Source organism: Fistularia commersonii, chromosome 16 (genome assembly GCF_037954325.1).
Source record: "Fistularia commersonii isolate RoL2024-O1a breed Wild chromosome 16, RoL_Fcom_v1.0, whole genome shotgun sequence".
NCBI lineage: Eukaryota > Metazoa > Chordata > Actinopteri > Syngnathiformes > Fistulariidae > Fistularia > Fistularia commersonii.
The window spans coordinates 13939198-13961109 of NC_141299.1; the positions used below are offsets into that span (position 1 = coordinate 13939198).

Below are 21912 nucleotides of genomic sequence, written 5' to 3' on the forward strand. Positions count from 1 at the left end.
TGTGTTATTATTCAGTGACATTAAAATACAACAGTAATCATTTCTATTTGAAATTAATCATGAATAAACTGCCTCCTAGAGTATCACACTCAAAGATATAGCTATTATATACATGGATATTATTTTTGTATTGTTGATGCTAAGCAGTGATTAATTTTTAAAACACACTGGCGAATGCCACTACAGAGCCATTCACACAACCCAACCCTGGGAACAGGCTGACAGCCTCACCACTGTCAGCCTCAGGGCCTTCTGGCATGATATGTGGGGATGAGTGACCTGTTTGTGACCCACATTTACAAAGTTACTGATCCATTCGCTCCAGATCAGCTTTGTGGCTGAACTGTCACTTTAGTCACTTCCAGATTTTGTTTGGTATGATCATGCTGTTCGCTAATCTCGAAAGCCACATTTTACCCTATTTCTGTCTTGTATAACCTTCTCAGTCACAAGTCATTTTGACCTGATTGTATATTTGACCAAATATAGCCTGCAAAGTTTAAACAGTGGGTAAACTTGAAATGATAGAACATGATGTTTTTTTCTTCCTCTTGATCAATTTGTTATGAGTTGTCTAAGTCAGGGCATTTCTGTTTTGGAACTCAACAGGACTTGATATATTGATCTATTAAATACATTTTGTTGCCACTTTTGAACCAATTGAGGAATATCATTTCATTTTTATCTTTAATGAAATGAATGGCACTCACCATTGATTGATTGATTGATTGATTTATAATGCACACCAAAATAGCTTATTTTTCTCATTAAAATGCAAAAAATAATCTGCAAAGATGAATGGCTTTTTTTTTTAGTAAATTGTTACACATATAAAGGCATGAATAAAGGTTTACATTTATTATTTACAAAGGTAATGAAAATATATATTTTTAAAGCATTTTTTGTTCTATTGCCATTGTAGTGACAAGGGAAGGGGCTTGGCAAACTGTTCTGCAGCATGGAGAAGGAAGACCTGAAGGTCCTCAACAAGGGGGAAGAGGAAGAGATGGTAATTTTCAGATTTACATCAGTAAATCTGACAACCCCCCCCCCCTTGAAAAAAAAATTGTAAATGGCTTTCTGCCTCTACCATTTAGGAGCTGCAGGGCTACCGTTTGTGCCGTTGGCGGCTTGCCCTCGTAGGCCTCGGGGTGCTGTGCACAGGGGGCTTCCTCCTCTTGCTTCTCTACTGGATGCCAGAGTGGTGTGTTAAATCCACCTGCACCCGTACCACAGCCCGTGATGCTGAAGTGGTGTTGCTGCGCTCCACGGTGAGGAGTAAACTAAGCTGTGAGATCATTGCATTCATATTTCAGTGAAAAGAGTTTGTATCGTTAATTAGTGGATATAGTAACAATCCACTTTGCCCAAAATGGTTGTGTATTGCACAGGAATGACTTTCAGCAATTATGTGTGTTATGTATAATAATTATGTTCAAATGTATAGAATTCTTCATTTCAATGTCGCCTCATCATCATAAGGTGCTAGTTCCTAAGCAAGCAGCCTATGCTGTTTACCCTCTTTAAATCTCCCCTTTTTCTTTAAAGCACAATGGTGACATTCAGTTGCAATAATGAATCCAAAATCAGATGCTTCAGCACAACACTTAATTCTGGCATCTAGCATGCTTTTTAATAATAGGGTGGCTTGAACAAGAGTATGCTTAAACACTTAATCGCGACGACATAATGGTCTCACATGGGGTACTGCATAACAGCTTTGATTAAAGAAACACTATAGGCGGCAAAAATGGGACTATATTGTTCATAACGGCCTACAAAAGGTCAGTAGTTCAACTTGTTTTGTTTTGATTAGGATGAGTTCCGACGCTGGTTCTTGGCTAAGGTTCGAGTGATGTTAGCCCCGGGGAGCAACCCTTTCCACAGCCTGGAGACCCAGACCACCTCCCTCTCCCCTTCCCCTTCCTCCTGCCCTTTCTCCTCCTCCTCCTCCGCCACCCCGTCTCTAGCCAACGGATACACACCCCACCCTTTCGATGGCAGTCAAGCTCAGGAGCTCATCAGAAGATACTCAGACTACCAGCCCACACAAGTACGCAACAAGTTTTCTCCACAATAAACTTATACACACAATGCGAATACACCAGTGACAACTGTATTTGAAGCCCAATGGATAATATTTTTTATAAAACATAATAATTGCAATTAAGAGTGACATGTTTTGATAATTTCTTAACCAGCAACTTATTCTTTTTTCCATTTGATTATGATTATATTGGGACATTTGACATGGTTCTTTGCCAAATGGCAGTTTTTCCAGTAAACTGTGCCTGTTTACTCCTTTCCCCAGATCCGCTATTTTACCTTCCATAGCACAAAGTATTATTGGAATGACAGTGTGCAGAACTTCGAAGTTTTAAAGTAAGCACTCTTTGGTTTTCTACAGACATTCAATTCTTTATATTTAACACAAGTGCCAGGACTTTGCTGTGGAAAAATTCAATTGGAGTGCATTAAAAGATTACTTCTTAATTTCGTAACGTTTCCTTCTTAATTCACCCTACAGTGGCCTGGAGGATCTCCAGATCAGCTGCTCTACTCTCCACCAGGAGCACAGCACAGGCCTAACTAGGAACCAGCAAGAGTACAGGTATTTGCACGATTTCTCTGTCACACAACTGGGTCAGTAGACTACTGTCTAAGCTCTTCAGCTGATTTGAAATGGCATTGTTTGGGTCATCTTCAGACTTCTTTTAAATTTATCATTTGATCTACTTGCAACTCTTTACTTGTTAGTTATTCATGTCTTTCATAACTCCTAAACAGGAGACTGTTCTTTGGAGTGAATGAAATTGCAGTGAAAGTGCCTTCAGTTTTCAAGCTGCTTATCAAAGAGGTAGGAGCAACTTTTTCTTTTCAGTTTAGACTTGTTCACAAGAAGATGACTGACTTGTCTTTTCATCTAACATTTCACGTATAACTTGTTTTCATTTCTCAAAATTTACTCGATGAAACCCGAAAAAATATAAACACAATATATAAACACGAAATTAGTTTATATAGTGCTGACAACACCAAGATGTACATGTAGATCCTTTTTTTTTTAAATTTTTTTTTACATTTTTTTTTAACTCCCTTAGTTGTTCCTTGATCCTTCTTCTCTTGTAGTAGTCACATGTCTTGATTTTTTGATAGCCAGTAGGAGCCACGTCCAAGCAGATTTAAGTTTAGGACAAGATTTAATACTGGTAGCAAATGGGATACATGAATCCTATGGAGCAGTCAAGATCCAAAAGAGAAAATAGTCTTCTCAAGATCTGAAAAAGTAACCCTATCCTATTCTATTGGTCTTATTGTCATGGCCACACAATATGCACAATTCCTCAATCAATGTCTTCTCTTGCAGGTCCTCAACCCTTTCTATATCTTCCAGCTCTTCAGTGTAATCCTGTGGAGTGCCGATGAGTATTACTACTATGCTGTGGCCATTGTTTTCATGTCGGTCATATCCATAGCTACCTCTCTGTACACCATCAAAAAGGCAAGTTTTTGGAAATAATCGATTTCTGTAATGTGTAGACAATGGCATATGAATATTCTTGATGAATTTCAGTTTCTGATGAATAATACTCTGGCATAGAGGAATAATCTCTCTTGTGACTTTCTGTTTTTTTGGGTTTCTTGCTGATGTTACATATGATTTAAATTCATGACTTTAAGGACAAGCACACATTTTCCAGTGCATTTAATGCTCATCTCCCTACTGAGAAATAATAATTTGTGCTTTCTGCACCAATGCATTAATCATTCAATTACGAGTTGTGTGGGTATCTGATTTATTTTCTCACCTGTAATCTTTCTGCTTATAAATCCTGACACTTTGATACAGTATAAGAAAAGTTTTTGAGCATAATATTGAGCAATATATACCAAAATGTGATGTTTGTTTACTATTTGCTAAATTTATCAGGCTAAGTAATCTGTTGAAATTTCATACGTCCCATTTCCATTTTCACTGCTATTATGCAATGTCAGAACCAGCCAACCAATCTCTCTTGTCTGATCCAGGGGATTTAGACTCATCTGTACATGGTCTACTGCACCTGGCCTCAGAGTTCAAATTCTCAGATGAAAACCAACTTCCTGTCATATTAGAATCACGGGAGACATTCAAAGTATTTCACTTGTTTTTTTGCATTCTGTCTGCACAGCAATACGTCATGCTACACGATATGGTGGCAGCTCACAGTATTGTCCGTGTGACTGTATGCCGAGCCAACAATGGTTTGTCAGTTTTTATTATCCTCTTGTTGTCTGCGCAGATTGCCAAAAGAACAACAACAGAATGCTGTCAGTTTTGTTTATTTCCCAGGCTTCTGCTGTGTTTTTCAACTGCCCATAGATATGAATTTACCTCTATATTGAGCCAGATGTAGTCTCAAATACCATTTAATCAAGGAGGTAAAAAAAAAATGTAAAAGCAATGTACATACTAAATATGTAGTGAAAACCATAGCTCATACATGCCATAGCTGAAAATTGTAGACTTGGAAAGAAATGGATGAAATTAATGAAAATGCAGATGGTCTTAAAACGGTCAACAAACGACACAACTGTATTAGTGTGTGTTTACAGCTGTGAAACCATATTTATTCTGGGCTGAACCTGCAATCACAGCAAATGTGTTACCTAATCAGAAGGTTCTTCCTGTTTATTTTCTCTTATAGATGTAATAATTTCAGCCCAGTTTTAATCATTTCATTTTCTGGAAAAATCTTTTCAGTCTCTTGCTGAGCAAAGCATCAAGTCCCCGGCTGACCTCTTCATCCAAATAACAGCATAGTTTAGAGAGTGACTTTGTGTGAGATGGTGTAAGTCAACATTTTTAGGTAGTCTTAGAGGGACTTATTCAGAATCGAACAAAAGCTTTCCTATGGAGGCGTTTTAAAATTTGATAATGGGTCTATATACTGAATAGGCTGCATGAGCTGCGCATACTTAGGCCCTGCACTTATTTCCGTTCATATCTTAACTACACCTGAATTCCACTCCATTCTTTGCAGATATTGAAGAAGTTTTGTCCACTGATCTCGTGCCTGGTGACCTGATGGTCATCCCAAGCAATGGGACCATCATGCCATGTGATGCTGTGCTGGTTAGCGGTACCTGCATTGTCAATGAAAGCATGCTGACAGGTTAGAGAACAAATAACAAAGAACTGTGAACCAATGATGCAAGATTCGGAACCCACGGGAAATATGCAAAATGAAATACTCTTGAATTATCAGTGACCAGTTAAACTAATGTCATATTTTTCATCAGGCGAGAGTGTCCCAGTGACTAAGACCAACCTCCCTAACCCATTGCCAGGGGAGAGTGGGCAAGAGGCTACTAATGCCTACAGCACAGAATTGCATAAGAGACACACACTCTTCTGTGGCACAAATGTCATCCAAACTCGCTTCTACACAGGTGAACTGGTTAAAGCTGTGGTGGTCCGCACAGGTAAGTGTGTTTGTCAATAGGCCTTTTTAAATGTGAAAGATTCATTCGGTCAAAGCCACATAAAATAGGGTCACTTTTCATGCTTTATACTGAAAAATGTTCCAGTTGTGGACAATGGTCAACCCATACTTTTAACAGAGCAAGGGTCAATTTGGTGTATGAATTATTCAACACATGCTTCCCAAAACAATTTTTAACGGCACATTTATTTTACTGATTGTAACTATTGAAGTGGGCAATTTAGCATTCACTTTTGTTTAATAATTGTAACCCTTCTAGAAAATGACCTAATTTATTGACTTTCACTAGAATTATCATCTCACTCTCTGAAACACATACGTGCTACTGCTGTCGTACGCAAGTGGAAAACACTGTGTTCTCCACAAAATCCCCAAGCTTATTTGATTAGGTCAAACCATTTTGTTGATTCCGTATTTCATCTTTTATTGATTTAGTTTCGTGGTATCAAATCATATCAAAGCTGACAACTGTGACAATTGTAGTAAATTGTTGGGTACGTAGAAATCATCAACGTGGATTGAATAATTGGTCATGCATCAAATATTAGTGCGTAAACATTTAAAAATGTTTTCTTTTTCCATCCTCAAAGTTAAAGTCATGACAATAAAGTTTACTTTGACTTTGATACTATCCCGTTTCTCCTCAGGGTTCAGCACAGCCAAGGGCCAGTTGGTGCGCTCCATTCTTTACCCCAAACCCACCGACTTCAAGCTGTATCGTGATGCCTACCTCTTTCTTTTGTGTTTGGTGGCCGTGGCGCTGATTGGCTTTGTGTACTCCATTGTCCTAAGTGTCATGAACAAGGTAATATGTCCAAGAGGTTTTTTTTTGTTTTTTTGTTTGGAAAAGAGACCTGAAAGATCTATTTGATACACAGAAGAGTCAGCATTTGTAATGTATTGAAGTCTTAGTACTTGTCCATGTTAAAACATTTTCTTTCACCAAATTTTATCACTGTTCAGTTTTTATGAAAGTTTCACTTGGCTTTACTGGATGAGGTAACAAACTAAAATCAAAAGCTGTCTTTACATGATAAGCTACATTTTTAGTCACACTGTAAGGTAAGGGCAGAACAGCTCCGAAGCGGAGGAAAATATAACCCAAACCTAAGCAAGGTTTCTGGACAACAAAGACCAGATATTGATGAATTAGCTAGTATTAGTGTTCTAACTGAGGTCAATCATTGCATAACCAATGTTCTGCTGTATGATCTCACCTGTTGGGTCTATAAAGACCTTCTAAACTGGATTTGTGAAACCAAGAGAACGAATTTCTCTTTAGTTTCAATGTTTCGCTTCTGTCGTCTCAGCTGCAATCAAGTTGGTTGTGCTTTGAGAGATTCATAACAATCAAGGTTGAACCTGAATTATTTTGACCTCTGAATTCTCTTATCTCCAGCCGTGCACAAAGCCAAGTAAAGTGCTGTCATGTAGAAGAGCAAAATTGTGCTCTTTATACTGAGACCATAGTATAGTTAGAAGAACAAGATGTATCTATCCTCTAAGCAAACTTTTAAGTCCACCTCCAACATACGAGTGGTTGTGAAGATTGAAATGCTCATGTATTTTAAAAAGAGAATCTCCTGTTCACCCCCCCCCCCCAGGTGCCAGCTAAGACGATCATCATTGAGTCCTTAGATATTATCACCATCACTGTTCCACCAGCGCTACCAGCAGCCATGACCGCTGGTATTGTGTATGCCCAGCGACGCCTCAAACACATTGGCATTTTTTGCATCAGTCCACAAAGGATCAATATCTGTGGGCAGATCAATCTCGTTTGCTTCGACAAGGTGGGTTTTATAATCTTGATATGCAACTCTGATTTGGGGGAAAAAAAAATAGCTGCGTTCATGGAGAAGTTAGCATTTTAAACATAGAAAGACACCTTTTAAAGATATATATCAGCAAGCTCACATCAAAATTCATGTATGTTTTCGTTAAGTTAAATTCAATGTAGGATAATGTGTGTCCGGCAATGATTATTCACTAAATTCGATTTAATAGATTGTAGTTTAATCCCGACTACTCTCCTCTGCCAGACTGGAACTCTCACTGAAGATGGATTGGACCTTTGGGGAGTCCAGAGAGTAGAAAATGGCAGGTAAGGCTCTCACCTATGATTTGTAAAATACAGAAATAACACACTTACATGGTATTGTAGCTGTCCCATATTTTAACTGATGTAGAATCAGTTTTGTTTTTGATGTCCTTTCATTATATAGATCTGTAAGCAAGTGCTTTTTTCTTCTGTTGGTCTCATTTTGTTCCTTTGTTCGGCCCTGATATTCATCTGATTGAGAACCAAAAGTTCTGGGATTCCTTTCAGCATAGAAATAATTGTTTGACAGAAAATTTTAGACATGGAGAATCAGATTGATTAATCAGTGTCCAATTAAATAAACTTTTCTCTTGAAAAAATTATTTAATTTCAGTTTAATGCAGTTGACAGTAATTACTAATATGAAACATTCTGAAATCTATTTCTATCTCTGTATGAATTTGTTTCAAACACCATTATGATTGACCGTTTTATCACAGTCAATGGTGTCTAGTGTGTTCTGTTTGTCTTGCCTCTCAGTTTCCACCTGTCAGAAGAAAATGCCTATAGGGAGAATCTTGTCAAGTCCCATTTTGTGGCTTGCATGGCCACCTGCCACTCTCTGACCAAAATAGATGGCCAGCTGTCTGGGGATCCACTGGACCTCAAGATGTTCGAGGCTACAGGCTGGGTGCGTTGCTTTTTATCAAACTGAAGTGTCACTCTTTGAAAATACCTTTGGGCTCCGACCCCTTTACCCCATGAAGAATTACACCTGACATATATTTCAAGTTTGTTTGTTATTGTTGCTTAATTGCATGTTTTTATGATGTCACCTAAATGTTTGTAATCTGGGCCCGTTGTCACTCTTTGCATGCGAAGATCCTGGAGGAGGCCACTGAGGAGGAAACATCTCTTCATAACCGTATCATGCCTACTGTGGTTCGTCCCCCAAAGCAGCTGTTGCCCCCAGAACCTGCTGTGTCACCTGAGCAGGACATGGTATGAGAAGTGTCAGTTAATTTAAGGACCTCAAAATCAGTCTAGTATGTTATTGTAAATTATAGAATTGAAATATCTTATATCAGCTACTGCATTCGAGCTGTTAAGGAGTTGGACGCTTTCTTTCTTTTTTTTTTTTTATGGTGAACGTAATGATGCCAGTGGACTAACCGCTCCGATACTGTATTTGTATTAATCAAAATGTTGCTAAATTTTGTTGGGTTTCATTCTTCTTGTCATCCAATTTTTTTCTTTTCTCCCTCCAGGAACTTTATGATCTGTCGGTAAGTAGTCAGCTCATTATTGTCATGTCTTCAGTACTTTGGACTTTTCACAGCTGCATTTCCCACATGTTGCATTAGACAAGGTGTAAGTAAGAAAACTTAGCAAGATAATCTGATTCATACAGATTAGACAGATTTAATTTGCTTCCTGTATGCACAGAGCAAAATTTTGTTTGCATGTGTGCCATCTTTACAGTATCTTGATATAAAACATTAAAATGCTAGTAGGTAAGGTGCAAGTTGTAGATGTAAAGTATGTATTTACATCAGTGAACAGCAGCATTTATATTGCAGTGCAGAAGTTATATGACAGTGCAGTTAAGATTGCAGCAGTAGGTCGTACGTACAAGAGAACGATGTCACAGCAGGAAATATGCAATTTCAGGTTTCGGACTTGATTTTGGCAAGCATACCCTTTTCATATTGTTGTTCTCAGATAACTTTAGATAAACAATCATTGTAATTTTAATTTTAACAAGCCTTTTCGTTTCTGAATGAGAAGTCTACTTTCTGAATCAAAGTCTACAATTTTTCCTCTTTCTATTCTGTGTGTGTGTGTGTATGTGTGTCTCTTTTTTACAGACAGCGTATGAGATAGGTATTGTCCGCCAGTTTCCCTTCTCCTCCGCACTCCAGAGGATGAGCATTGTGGCTCGTCTGCTGGGAGAGAAACGTATGGATGCCTACATGAAGGGGGCTCCAGAGGTGGTTGCAAGCCTCTGCAAGAGAGAGACAGGTGTGGGAAATCCTCCGATTTAAGGTCATGGATTCAGACTACGTCCGTCGGAACTATATTCCTATACATAATGTTGGCCCACTCTCCGTGGTCATTTATAGTTGCCTGAGGCTTGGTTCTTTTCTCAAAGTCACTGAGATACAGTCGTAATTTTTATGTCCGTACTCAACACAAACACAAAGGATTTTACATCAGCCAAGGAATTGTTATTTTGTTTATCTGCTAAAACATGATGAGCATGTTATCTGTGTAGGTTCTCAGTCATCCAGGTCATGGTCTTCAGTGGTCAAATCTTATCGTGGCACCTAAACTTACTTTCTGTACTTGAAGATATTTCACCTCTCTGAGAGGCTTTTTTGGTGGGTTAATGAAACATGAGATGAAATGTTGTCAAAGAAAGGAAGTCCAGTTGCCACAATAACTTAAGACAGCAATGCTAAGCCCATCATAATTATTTCATATTTATATTCTAAGACAATTCTACTTTGAAATCTTTACAGTTTTCAGACTGCTCTCAATCTGATAAAAAAAAATTATGATTGAGCTTTGAAACAAAACGCCTATAAGAATGAATGGAGAAAGAATGCCATCTCTTGGTCATAGTAAGATGGTGCATTGAATGTAGAAATTCAGAAATTCAAAGCTTTTATTGTCACATGCACAGTTTAGAAACTTGTTTCCCTGTACAGTGAATTTCCTACTTTGCTGTCTGTAGTGCATTTACGATAAGATAAACTTTATTGATCCCCATAGGGGAAATTCCTTTGTTACAGCAGCGGAACTGTTATAATGTCAAAAATTAGAAAAAATAAAATTAATGAGAATATAAATACAGAGACATTAGAAGACAGAATGTAGCAAGGCATCCAGCAGGAAGAGCAACATCAGGTATAATAATGGACAACATAATGGAACAGTAAGGCTGAAAAATACACAAACAGAACCAAATGGCGATATAAATAGAGTGACAATAGCAATGACAAGAAATAAAATAAATAAACAAAAATAGGCAGGATGCGTCCGGGGTGACACCAGCAAGGATAAGAAAGACAGCAGAGTTAGTGCATGACATGAATAGGTGAAGTAGTAAGTGGGGTAAGGCAGTGAGGTTGTGGAAGCAGCACAGATGCGCCTCTGGCCGGTCAGAGTTGTGCGCTGTCCAGATTGCTGTTATACAGTCTGATGGCCGTGGGCTCAAAGGAGCGTTTGAAGCGTTTGGTTCTGGACCGGGATGGGAAGAGCAACTGGCAGAAGAAGCTGCCCATCAGCCACAGCTTGTCATGCAGGGGGTGGGAAGGATTGTCCGGGATAGCTCCCAGTTTGTCCTTCACCGTCCCCTCTTCCACCGATTGAAGATGGTCCAGGTTCAGTCCCACCACCGAGCGGGCTTTCCTCATTGTCTTGTTGAGCCTATTGACCTGACCAGTCCTGGCACCGCCCCACGCCCCACCAGCACACTATACCAAAGAAGAGTGTGCTGGCTACCATAGATTGGTAGAAGGGCTTTAGGAGCCTGCTACAGACACCAAACGACCTCAGTGTCCTCAGGAAGAACAACCTGCTCTGACCCTTCCTGTAGAGTGCATCATTGTTGTGTGATCAGCCCAATTTATTTGATTATGAATTGATGAGAAATAATGATAGTAAACATTTTTATGAATATGAACTGTGTGGCAGTGCAATGAGCCATTTGAGTGCGGCTGGGTGAGCAACTCACAAATTGGTGGTGCAAGGTTGAGTGCATTTTGATTGGCCAGTGATTACATGTGCAGAAGGACGCAGCACCGGCTGTGCTGCATGCAAAGTGCAAAAAAGAAGAATGAGTGTCAGCTGTTGAGGAGTCTAATGGCAATCGGGTAGAACGAGGTCTTCAGATGTGTCGTTTTACATTATAACATTTTACTACAATAATTTTACTGAAGAAAAAAACACATATCTAAGGAGGATTCTTTACAGCTCTGATCCTAAAAGAGTCTGCAAAACAGCGGAAGACTTCGGAAAGACGAAGACAGGGGCTGGCGGGCGAGCCGGGGGTCTTCCACCCTGCTCCAGCCCCCTTTTCTTGGAGGTGGTATAGCAGGCGGCGCGCCCTCTGGACTTTGCCCCAACAAAGAGGGGGCAGGGGGGTCACAGGGAGTTTGAGCGGTTATCAACCCAATTTGGTTCTCTACCAAAAATGCATTCTTTACCTATTCATCTACTGTATAGGTTTCTATCCATTTTTGTTTGTTTAAATGCCTCAGTAGTTACAATTGTCTTTTCTTGCCAGTGTTTTCTTAACTTGCCAATGTCACTGTGTCTTTGCAGTGCCCGAAAATTTTGCTGAGGTTTTGGAGGGCTACACTAAGCAGGGATTCCGAGTTATTGCTATGGCTCACCGGCGTCTTGAATCAAAACTCACCTGGCACAAAGTTCAAAACATCAACAGGTACTGATGATGGTTTCTTAAATTCTGAATGTTTTAACACAAGAGTAAGAACATTTATCTGAGCGAGTCCCAAATGTTTTGATTAAAACTTTTCCAGTGGGCCAAAATTGAGAAACACATTTATATCTTTATCTAAAACAGAGATCATATTGAGGCAAATATGGAGTTCCTTGGTCTCATAATCATGCAGAATAAGCTGAAAGCAGAAACCCCTGGCGTGCTGCAGGAACTCTACCGAGCCAACATTCGCACCATCATGGTAACTGGTAAGGTCATGTTTAACAATGTAGGATCATGACTATGAATGAAAAAATTAATTTGCAGAAATGTCACACGGAGACCATTGTGCTGTGTTTTTGCATCAATTACAGTCAAGCTGCGCAAGCTCTTCATTTTTTTATTAATTTGTGTTTTTACTCGTGAAATATTTTATATCTGGTATATGCTCAACTTATCTAGTTTACAAAATTATCAATGATGGTGCTTTTCTATCAGTGTGCAAATGTTAAAAGATGGAAACAGGCTACATTCAAGTCCTGTACTACTAAAATCAAATTCTGATATGTTTGTGAAATTTCTCCATCTTTTATTTCTCACTTAAATTGATGGGCAGCATGAGCAAAAATGTGTCTTTCTGTATTTTTAAAGATAAGAATCTGTCGGTTTCATTGTTTATCATTATTTTATTAACAGTGCTCTCGCCTCCCAGACCTGGCTCTGAGGTGCCTCATTGCTTTCTTGTGTCTGTTTTAAAGTATTTCTAAATTGTTTTTAGAGTTGAGCCTTGGCTGTTCTTTAAGACTGTACCAGGGGCTGATGCCCTCGGTACAACAGATCACAGGAACACAGAAACTCCTCCTTAAAGACAGGGTGACAATGAACCGAAAAGGGATTCAAATTCAAAATTAAAGTTAGTTTCAACTTCATTGACACTTCTGCCATGTCTTTCACACAAATAGAGGATTGAAATAGTGTTTCTCTAAGTCCCCATGGTGCAAAAGATTAAAATTACAAGTAATACCACAGACGACAGCAAGTTGCGACCAGTGTTCATGTAAAAATATAAAAATTCAAATGTGGACAGTCAGAATCGTCAATATATTTAAAAAGTTATAGTTAATTCATCTGTTTGTGGTTATACAATAATGTGAGTTGTGAGTATGGTGTTCACCCACTTTTTAGGTGACAACATGCTGACAGCCATCTCGGTGGCCCGGGACTGTGGCATGATCCCTCCACAAGACACGGTCATAATTGCCGATGCCCTGCCTCCCCATGATGGACAGGCTGCCAAAATCACCTGGCGATACGCGGACAAGCCCAGCAAGACATCTCACTTGGAGGTGAGGCAATAGTCACTTATATGAATGTTGTGATTTTGTTTTGCCCTTTGAGTGACGCATATTTGAAACTGTTGAATTGCATTATTTTAAAGCCTTCTGTTCCTTTCTGAGTCTTTCAAGGAGTCTCTTAATGGTATTATCATTAATAACCCCTTCGCTTGTAGAAAGTTTCAATCATTGCATATATTTTGGTGCATTTTCCTAACTTTTTTTTTTTTTAAATGTGTAGCTGGCATGAAATTAATACAACCAGATACTGAATTTTTAGTAAAATACTGTTAAATTAAAACAAAATTGTGTGGATAGTGCAAGTGACACAGTGCCAGGGTTAAGTGATCTGAATCCCAAGACAAGGCTGGCTGGTAAGAGAGGCTTCTGCATGAAACATTAGCAACAGTCAACAATCAACAGGTGCCATATCTCTAAATGCAAATGTTACCCGAGTAATCCAGAAGATGATATTGTTGTGCTCTGTTGCTGAGGACAGGCAGCAAATCATCCTGTGGGGCAAGTATTGTAGTGTGATGGTGGAGAATAAACAATTTTTATTCATCTAGTTTTCAAAATCAAGATCAATGGAGTCTATAGTTGCATCATCATACATCAATGCTAGTTGCAGTTAATTTTCAATGATATAATCCAGAAAAAAGAAAGGTTTGATTTTTATTTCTTCTAATTACTTTTACTACTTATTACTGTAATTATTGTCAATAGCAAGAATACCATTGAGACGAAGAGCCTAATTTTTCAGTTCTCTCCAAGATAGACACCAATAATGAAGCAGTTGTGGAATTATTGTTTTAGTTGTCATCCTTCTATAAATTACAATTTAGCCTTCAGATTGACTCTAGATGTCAAAGCATTTTAAACATTTAATCAGTCAATGCTTGAGATTTAAATAACAAAGCAATCTTTTCAAGAAATGACCAAAGTGCTTGATCTATCTCAGAAGCAGGTTTTGATGATACTTTTATATTAATACCATCTATTTTTGTATTGATTTATAATTTCTTTATTTATCAGCATGTGAACATCAGCCTGGAGGATGTTTGTCACTTAGATGAGCCCAAGTTACAAGAGTTGTACCATTTTGCAATGAATGGAAAGTCATTTGGAGTCATTGCTGAACATTTCCCAGACATGCTTCAAAAGGTACGTGATTTTAATGAAAATTGGCTTTTTTTTTCTTTAATAGAATGTCAGTTTGTATAATCTGTCTTTGTTTGGAACAACTGTTGAAAATACCTGCTTGTTATAAACTTGTGTATTTGTAGTTGGTGCTACATGGGACTGTTTTTGCCCGAATGGCCCCAGATCAGAAAACCCAGCTTATCGAGGTGCTGCAGGGTGTAGAGTGAGTATTTATGCCTGAATGGAACGTCAAAAAAATTACCGTGGTGGTTTTGAAATATAAATTTGGAATTACTCCAATAGCTTGGGAATATTAACCACCGTGGGGATTGTTTGTTTCCTTTTTTTTTTTTTTTTTTTTTTTGCAATCAATTTTTCACAGTTACTTTGTGGGGATGTGTGGAGATGGAGCAAATGACTGCGGGGTATGTGAAGTCACTTTACGAATTATTGAGTGAAACTTGAAAAAATTAAATAAATCAGCAAGTAATAATCTTATTTTTTTTGTCTGCCCTCATCTAGGCTTTAAAGAGGGCTCATGGTGGCATCTCTTTGTCAGAGCTAGAGGCCTCTGTAGCTTCTCCGTTCACCTCCCGGATGCCAAATATCTCCTGCGTCCCCAGCCTCATCAGGTTTCTTTATTCTTCTTTGCGTTTTGTTTTAGGGACATTTAACAATAAACTCAACCGTAATCAAGCTAATGTCACTGTAAGCATATTTAATACACGTCTCCAAATTTTTACAACTACAATTCTCTATCATTTGGACTTTAAGGTAATTTTTGGATTGGAAAGGTTTGAAATCACTCAACTTTTTGGAAGCATTTGGAGCCCCAAAATAACCTCTTTCTAAATTTAGATTCCACTTTTACCTCAACAACTGAATTGAAAAATGACAATGTTCTCTTACGTTTTCAGGGAGGGCCGGGCTGCTCTTATCACCTCCTTTTGTGTTTTCAAGTTCATGGCGCTTTACAGCATCATCCAATACATCAGTGTCACTCTCCTCTACTCTGTATGTAGTGCAGCCTCATCAGTTTGTACCTGTTGAATAGATAAGAAAAAAAATGAATCATGAAGACTTTGTCTGATAAAGAACTATTCTCTTATTTGTTCCTTTTCTCCTATAGATACAAAGTAACCTTGGCGACTTCCAGTTCCTCTTCATTGACATTGCCATTATCCTCCTCATTGTCTTTACCAGTAAGTATGCGGAAAGTAACACAGTGCAATACGTTTTTTATTGCCACACTTTTTTGTTCTAATTCCCACTACCTACCCAATCTTCACAATTTGTCTGTCTCTGTTCCTACACAGTGAGTCTGAACCCTGCATGGAAAGAGCTTGTGTCCCGTCGTCCTCCGTCAGGACTGATCTCTGGACCTCTGCTGTTTTCTGTGCTGACCCAGATCCTCATCTGCTTGGGCTTCCAGACCGTCGCGTTTCTTTGGGTCCGACACCAGCCTTGGTATACAATGTGGACCCCACTTTCTGAGTGAGTACATCCTTAGGATTACCAAGGCAGCCTTTTATATTATGTTTAATGTTGGTATTTTTGATGATATATAATGATCTGCAAAGAACAGATTCTTAAACAGGGTCATTCTTAAAAGTCCTAAAAGAAGAATTATTAAATTTAGAAGCAGTTATTTGTATGAAGATGCAACTTTTAGGGCACAAACAAACAGTTGCTATTTCTGTAATTTGACCTCAGACTAAAAGTGCGGTTTCCTCTTGAATTTCCCCAGTGCCTGCAATCTGTCATCACACGTTAACATGTCTGACCACAACAACACACAACTGGATGACCACAACATCCAAAACTATGAGAACACCAGCCTCTTTTATGTGTCCTGCTTCCAGTACCTTGTTGTTGCTATTGTCTTCTCTAAGGGCAAACCATTCAGGCAGCCTAGCTACAAAAATTGTAAGTATCTTGCCTCTTTCCACTTGAAAAATCCTTAAAGAAGTTAAAAACTGCTTTCTGTGATTGACCTTGTACTTATTTTTTTTGCTTTCATTTGCTCCTCCCAGGGCCTTTTGTGCTATCCGCATTGAGTTTGTACGTTTTCCTGCTTTTTATCATGTTCAACCCAGTTGGAGCCATTGATGAATTTCTAGAGGTAAAACTACAAGAAATACTTTCAGTTGTGTTTTAAACGATGATTTTTTTTTCACTGCAGAACATTGTTAAATTGTCTTTCAAGTCCATTTTGTTGAGCTTTGCCTTATTCAGGGTCTGAATAATGTAGAACAAGGATATGACAGGAATTCTGATGACAAAAACTGAAACAAATATGGGTCAATGTCACATGTGTGTCTCTTCACAGATTGTTTGTGTTCCATTTGAATGGCGGATAAAACTCTTCTTGATCATCATCGTTAATGCTGCCGTATCTGTTTTGGTAGAGGTAAGAGACTTGTGTGTGTGTGTGCTCGCGCACGTGCAACTTTTTTTTTTTTTTTTTTGTGGATTGTTTTTATTTTTTTTTCCTGTCCAGATTTTTTTTTCCTCATGCTATGTTCTCATCTTATCTCATACAGTTGGGCAGCAGGATCAGTATTTAATTGTGAAGACAATGTTCTAAAATGATGTTTTGATTTTTCTGTGTGCCTCTTGAAATAGATTATGTCCATCAATAAACCTTGCTGTTGCATGATAATAGATAGTGTTTATTGGCCTGCTCAGCGCTCAGCGCAGCCGTGTAACATTGCCTCTGCCTTGCTAATAGAAGGCTCACAAGCCTTTGCATATTAGCTGCTTAGTAGACACCCTGGGCACTCTTTTCTTCTCAGTAATATATTTTGCACTTAATCAGTCAAAGAAGTTTTCAGTGTGTATGCATGATAATGAAACAAAGCACTTTATAATTGATCACTTTATCAAATTGTATTTATTGAAATACTAACCTCTCTTGTAATGATTAAAATGTTTATTCCTTAAAGTATGCTTGAACACGTGACAATTTAAAGCTTTCAAGGGGATGTGGCTTGGCCATTACAACTGAGCACCAGTGGGGGAAAAAAATAGCTAAAGCTATGTGAAATCAAAATCAGCCTCTTTGTAATTCTTTCCCCTGCCAACTACACTATTCCATAGACCTTCATCATTGACATCATCTTATGGAAGCTTGTGTTCAGCCGAGACAAACAGGGCAGCTTTGGTGTTACTCCAGCCGCCCCGACACCACAGGTTGGGAAAGCCCTTTCATTTTCCTCTTATGTGGCATTCCTTATATCTGTTCTTACCTCTATCCTCAATGTTACACACTGCACCTTTTTATACTGTTACCTCTAACCCAAATATGCATGTCCTTGACTCTGTCCTCTTTTCACTCATGTATTACGAATGGGTATCTGGTCCTTTTGCTTCTGTAAGTGGTCGTAAAGAAAGGCGCTCAGTGAGACTAAGTCGAGACCTACTTCTTTTCAGTGTGTATTGCAATGCATTAACTTTTGGCAATAAATCATTTACTTGGCGTCAACACATAAGAACACATTTTTACCTTGAAAACCTAGAAGAAACATTGAGTTCTGAATTATGGGTACTGTCAGTCGGTTAAACCTCTGTTGTGAACTGAGAATCACTGGCAACAACAGAACCTTGGTAAGAATGCATTAATGTAATGTATTGATGCCTTTTCAAAGGCATCAATACATTACATTGGGGGGGGAGGACAAATAGAATCACTATACTATGAAGCCAACAAATGTCCATATCTTTATGAAGGCAATATTTTTTTAATAAATTCCTACTTTGGTATCTTGAAATTTTAATTACAGTGACATTGTATGTCAGATTTTGTGAAACTGACAATACATGCACTCAATACACATACATTGTTTTTTACCTTCTTCATCTTTGGAAACATTGTTTTGATACTGTTTAGCAGACTCATTCTCCTGCATTGTATCATGAGGAAAAGAAGTGAAATGCTTTTTTTTTTTTCATTTGCTCAAACCGATTGCTAGACATGATATCTGCTGTTGCCTTTTACTTAAAGTCTGATAGATTGCCGGCTCCTTTTCCTCCATCTGCTTCATCCTCAATTCCAGCCCGCTGGTCATGTGCCTCTGCCTCGCTGCACTGGTCCCATAGGCTTCTTCTTACTCATTGACAGTGCTAGTTAATTCTCTAGCCTCATTCAGTGTCCCATTGAGTATTTTTTATATTCAAAGGGGACTAGCTATATTTTTTTTTTCTTATTTTTCTCAGTGTGCCAAAATATTATGCATTTAATTTGCAAAGACCTGCTTTGGAATCCTTGGTTTTATCAGTATCTCCATGTGCTTGTTTTGAGGGAGTCAACGTTCACTTGAAGCTTTCTTCTGAAGAGTCCTTTGAGCTCTTGTCATGATGAATTTTGTTTTGATTCACTTACATGCATGTGAAGTTATAGGTGTAGAACAATGGATAAATATGTTACAAACTACAGGCTTTTTTTTTTTTTCTTTTTACAGTTTTTGTTTATGTACATCAAAATATTTTGTCTGTTAGAACAGTAAACTCTGAACTTTAATCCTTACCTTCCCTCATTGTTCCTGGTTTTTCTCTTTATGTTTTGGGCTGTGGTATTTTCAGGGAATCATCGATCTGCGGCTGTACAAGTGTCTATCCTGGATCTGCTGCCCACGCAATATGGCACCCAAAGCTCGATATATGCACCTGGCCCAGGAGCTCAGTGTGGACCCTGACTGGCCCCCAAAGCCAACCACTACCACAGAAGCCAAGCCTCGCCCACAAAACAGATCCGCCTATCAAATTATGACCAACTCCTAGTACCCCAATATACCCCCCAATATCGTATACTGTTTTTCATCCCGGAGAAGCATGTGTGATGGAGTATTTGCTTGTGACTGGACAGAAGCTAGTCTCTAATACTGTAGTTCCACAAATATTTTTAAGAAAACCATAGATCAACTTAAATATTTAAAAAAAAAAAAAAGAAAAAAAAAAGTCCATAATCTAAATACTGTACCAAATTTTGGTGTCACCGGTTAGCTCGCTTGCTCGCTCTCAGGTCTCTCACCAATCAAGATCAAGAAAATTCACACTCATCCAAGCTGGCAAGTACTGGACACACATGCAAGTTAAGTTGCAAAGAGCTGTCTCAGATCTGCATGATTGTCTAATAAGGGTACAATGAATGGCCACTGTCCGGGTGCCAGGTGAGAGCTTCTGATATATCAAATGTCAGATTTTTTTTTTTTGTTCAAACATAAGATTGTTTAAGAAAATAGATTGTCTTTACAATGCATTAGCAACTGATGTAGTCAGTTTTTGCAGGAGAGATCGACAAAGCTTACTACCATAATGAATCCTTCCAGAAAGATTAGGTAATTAGGGGGGGCAGTGAAAATGTTCCATTCAAAAATGGAAAGATTTGCACAGCAAGTTCTTAATGGAAAAAGTCTGCAGCTGATTGAGTAATAAGTTGCTCCCGGCAGGTAAATTTGAATCCAGCCGTTTTAAATGTTCCTTCAATCTTTGCATGATCTAATATTACCTGACTTCCATTGAGGGCATTCATACATACCGTAACTAGGTTGTTGGATCTAACCTGTTGTTGGCAGGGCAATCTCCAACTGCTACTATGTAGTGGTTTTAAACTTTAAATATATGTACCTAAGTTACTGCATACATATACATCAGAATTTTATTGATCTCCATCTGCCTTGCAAACATTTCCAAAAAACAAAAATCAATTTTTGAATTGTCTTGAAAAAACATTGAGACAGTTTGAGACTACAGTCAAGACCATATTTAACATTAATTTATTTTTATTTTACACAAAATAGGCAAGAGATGGCCACAGATCTTGGAAATGTGTAATGATAAATTAGGCCTCTCTTGAAATTACTTTTGTGTTCTGACAGTTATCGCTTACTAAATTGCACTTTTTTAATGCATGGAACAGTGGCCATATGTATCTTTTGATCAGATCCCATTTAGCCATTACACTTTAATGAAAATTGCAGTAACCAAAATAAAGAGACAACACTTGATGTAAGATTATTAAAAAGGTGATCTGATGATTCCTACTGAACCATCATCAGCCAAGGCTCTGCTTTGATGGTATTGCATGTTAATGCACACAGGATTGGCACTAATGCCGTCGCTTTCCGTTTGGCGGTCTCCTGCTGACCATTTTTTCCCCCTTTAGTGACAAAGAAAAAAATAATTTCTTTGTATGTGATCCAGCAAATGTTTTGAAATCAGCTTTTCTCTGGAGCCAATATATGCTATCAGACTGAAAAATGAAAGCATGCAAAGACCTGGCTGTTGCCGGGTCTATAAACATGTAGTTTTAATACATGATAATGCAATAAAAGAGAAACTATTTAAAAGAAACATTTTTTGTTGTCAAACATTTACATATCGTCACCCTCTTAAAATAATCGCCTAAGTCATTTTTTCAGATTTTTCAGGAAACACAAAAAACTGAACCATCTGACACACTCTTGACATAGGCAATATGTACTAAAGGGGTAGAATGGCACAGTCTGTTTAACTGAGGATGTAGGCAATTTTGCCAGAGGTGGTCAGCATCATGAGGAGATGATTTAGGCAAAGAAAAAAAAAAAAAAAGTAAAAAAATGACTTGGTGATTATTTTAAGAGGGTGACAATATCTAACTTTAAAAATAGTCTGCACAAAGCATGCATCTGGACTGTTCTGTTACTGGCATGGGATCAAACTAACATCTGATGGACCCCAGAGAGACACTTTTGCTACTTTCTTTGTCTTTCTTTAAAAACAAAATGTGTGATCATCTCAGCAATTTCAACCCATGGAAGGTTCTATGTTAAAGGTGTGACATTTCACATCATAGCCAATCTCAGCATCAGTGGATTAAGAAACTGCAAATAGTTAGTGCTGCGTACCTTCGAGATACACACAGAATTCATGCAAAGAGGGTGAAGGATTAGAGTTTGTGTTCACTGATCTCTCCATTTTAATACCTCTCAGTCTGAATTTCAAAAATCACTTTAGTCGATATAAGTGAGAAAATGAATGAATTGGGCTGAGAGTATGCTTGTGGGACAAAATATTGCAGATGAAAGGCAGGTTTTAAGGTTTATGACAGGAATTTTAAATGAATATGTAGTCTTTTTCAGCTGTGCAAATGTTACAATTGGTAAATATGATAAATCTCAATTAAATCTGCCATTGTAAAGACATAGCAGCAACTATTTACATCTGTTTTAAGACTGGTAGAGTTCTTGATGTTCAGCGTTTGGTTCAGGCATCACTTTGAGACTCATGTTGCTTCCTCCTACTGTCTAACTGTATAGTATACCTAGCAACAGGTCTTTCATACTTGTAATGTGTAATTTACCACCAGAAACTTAAGACCTCATTGCTTAACTTTAGGCTGCACCACACAAATATCAGTATAGTGTTATCAATGCTGTTGAAATTTAGCAAATGGTTGCTCTGACATAGCTCTCAAATTTGCCA

At 38.3% G+C, this 21912-nt stretch overlaps 1 protein-coding gene across 4 annotated transcripts in view; it reads left to right on the plus strand.

The window, feature by feature from the left end:
- The window catches only part of atp13a3 (ATPase 13A3), a 31409-nt gene extending 11257 nt beyond the window's left edge, over nt 1-20152 (plus strand). For 2 of the 4 annotated variants that reach the window (XM_086162556.1, XM_086162557.1), the window contains exons 3-34: nt 923-1009; nt 1098-1271; nt 1817-2053; nt 2312-2382; nt 2528-2611; nt 2788-2857; nt 3368-3502; nt 4173-4245; nt 5025-5156; nt 5284-5466; nt 6134-6291; nt 7091-7279; nt 7529-7590; nt 8068-8218; nt 8410-8529; nt 8796-8813; nt 9396-9549; nt 11857-11977; nt 12119-12243; nt 13160-13320; nt 14344-14472; nt 14595-14674; nt 14834-14876; nt 14974-15083; nt 15369-15465; nt 15581-15653; nt 15768-15945; nt 16199-16377; nt 16485-16573; nt 16781-16861; nt 17551-17643; nt 19033-20152. In XM_086162556.1, the coding sequence (XP_086018682.1) occupies nt 959-1009; nt 1098-1271; nt 1817-2053; nt 2312-2382; nt 2528-2611; nt 2788-2857; nt 3368-3502; nt 4173-4245; nt 5025-5156; nt 5284-5466; nt 6134-6291; nt 7091-7279; nt 7529-7590; nt 8068-8218; nt 8410-8529; nt 8796-8813; nt 9396-9549; nt 11857-11977; nt 12119-12243; nt 13160-13320; nt 14344-14472; nt 14595-14674; nt 14834-14876; nt 14974-15083; nt 15369-15465; nt 15581-15653; nt 15768-15945; nt 16199-16377; nt 16485-16573; nt 16781-16861; nt 17551-17643; nt 19033-19230 (3819 nt within the window). In that variant the 5' untranslated portion in view covers nt 923-958 and the 3' untranslated portion in view covers nt 19231-20152. The remainder of the gene's footprint in view (nt 1-922; nt 1010-1097; nt 1272-1816; nt 2054-2311; nt 2383-2527; nt 2612-2787; nt 2858-3367; nt 3503-4172; nt 4246-5024; nt 5157-5283; nt 5467-6133; nt 6292-7090; nt 7280-7528; nt 7591-8067; nt 8219-8409; nt 8530-8795; nt 8814-9395; nt 9550-11856; nt 11978-12118; nt 12244-13159; nt 13321-14343; nt 14473-14594; nt 14675-14833; nt 14877-14973; nt 15084-15368; nt 15466-15580; nt 15654-15767; nt 15946-16198; nt 16378-16484; nt 16574-16780; nt 16862-17550; nt 17644-19032) is intronic. The other 2 variants (XM_086162558.1, XM_086162559.1) reach the window with 2 other exon arrangements.
- Nucleotides 20153-21912: the final 1760 nt, after the last annotated feature.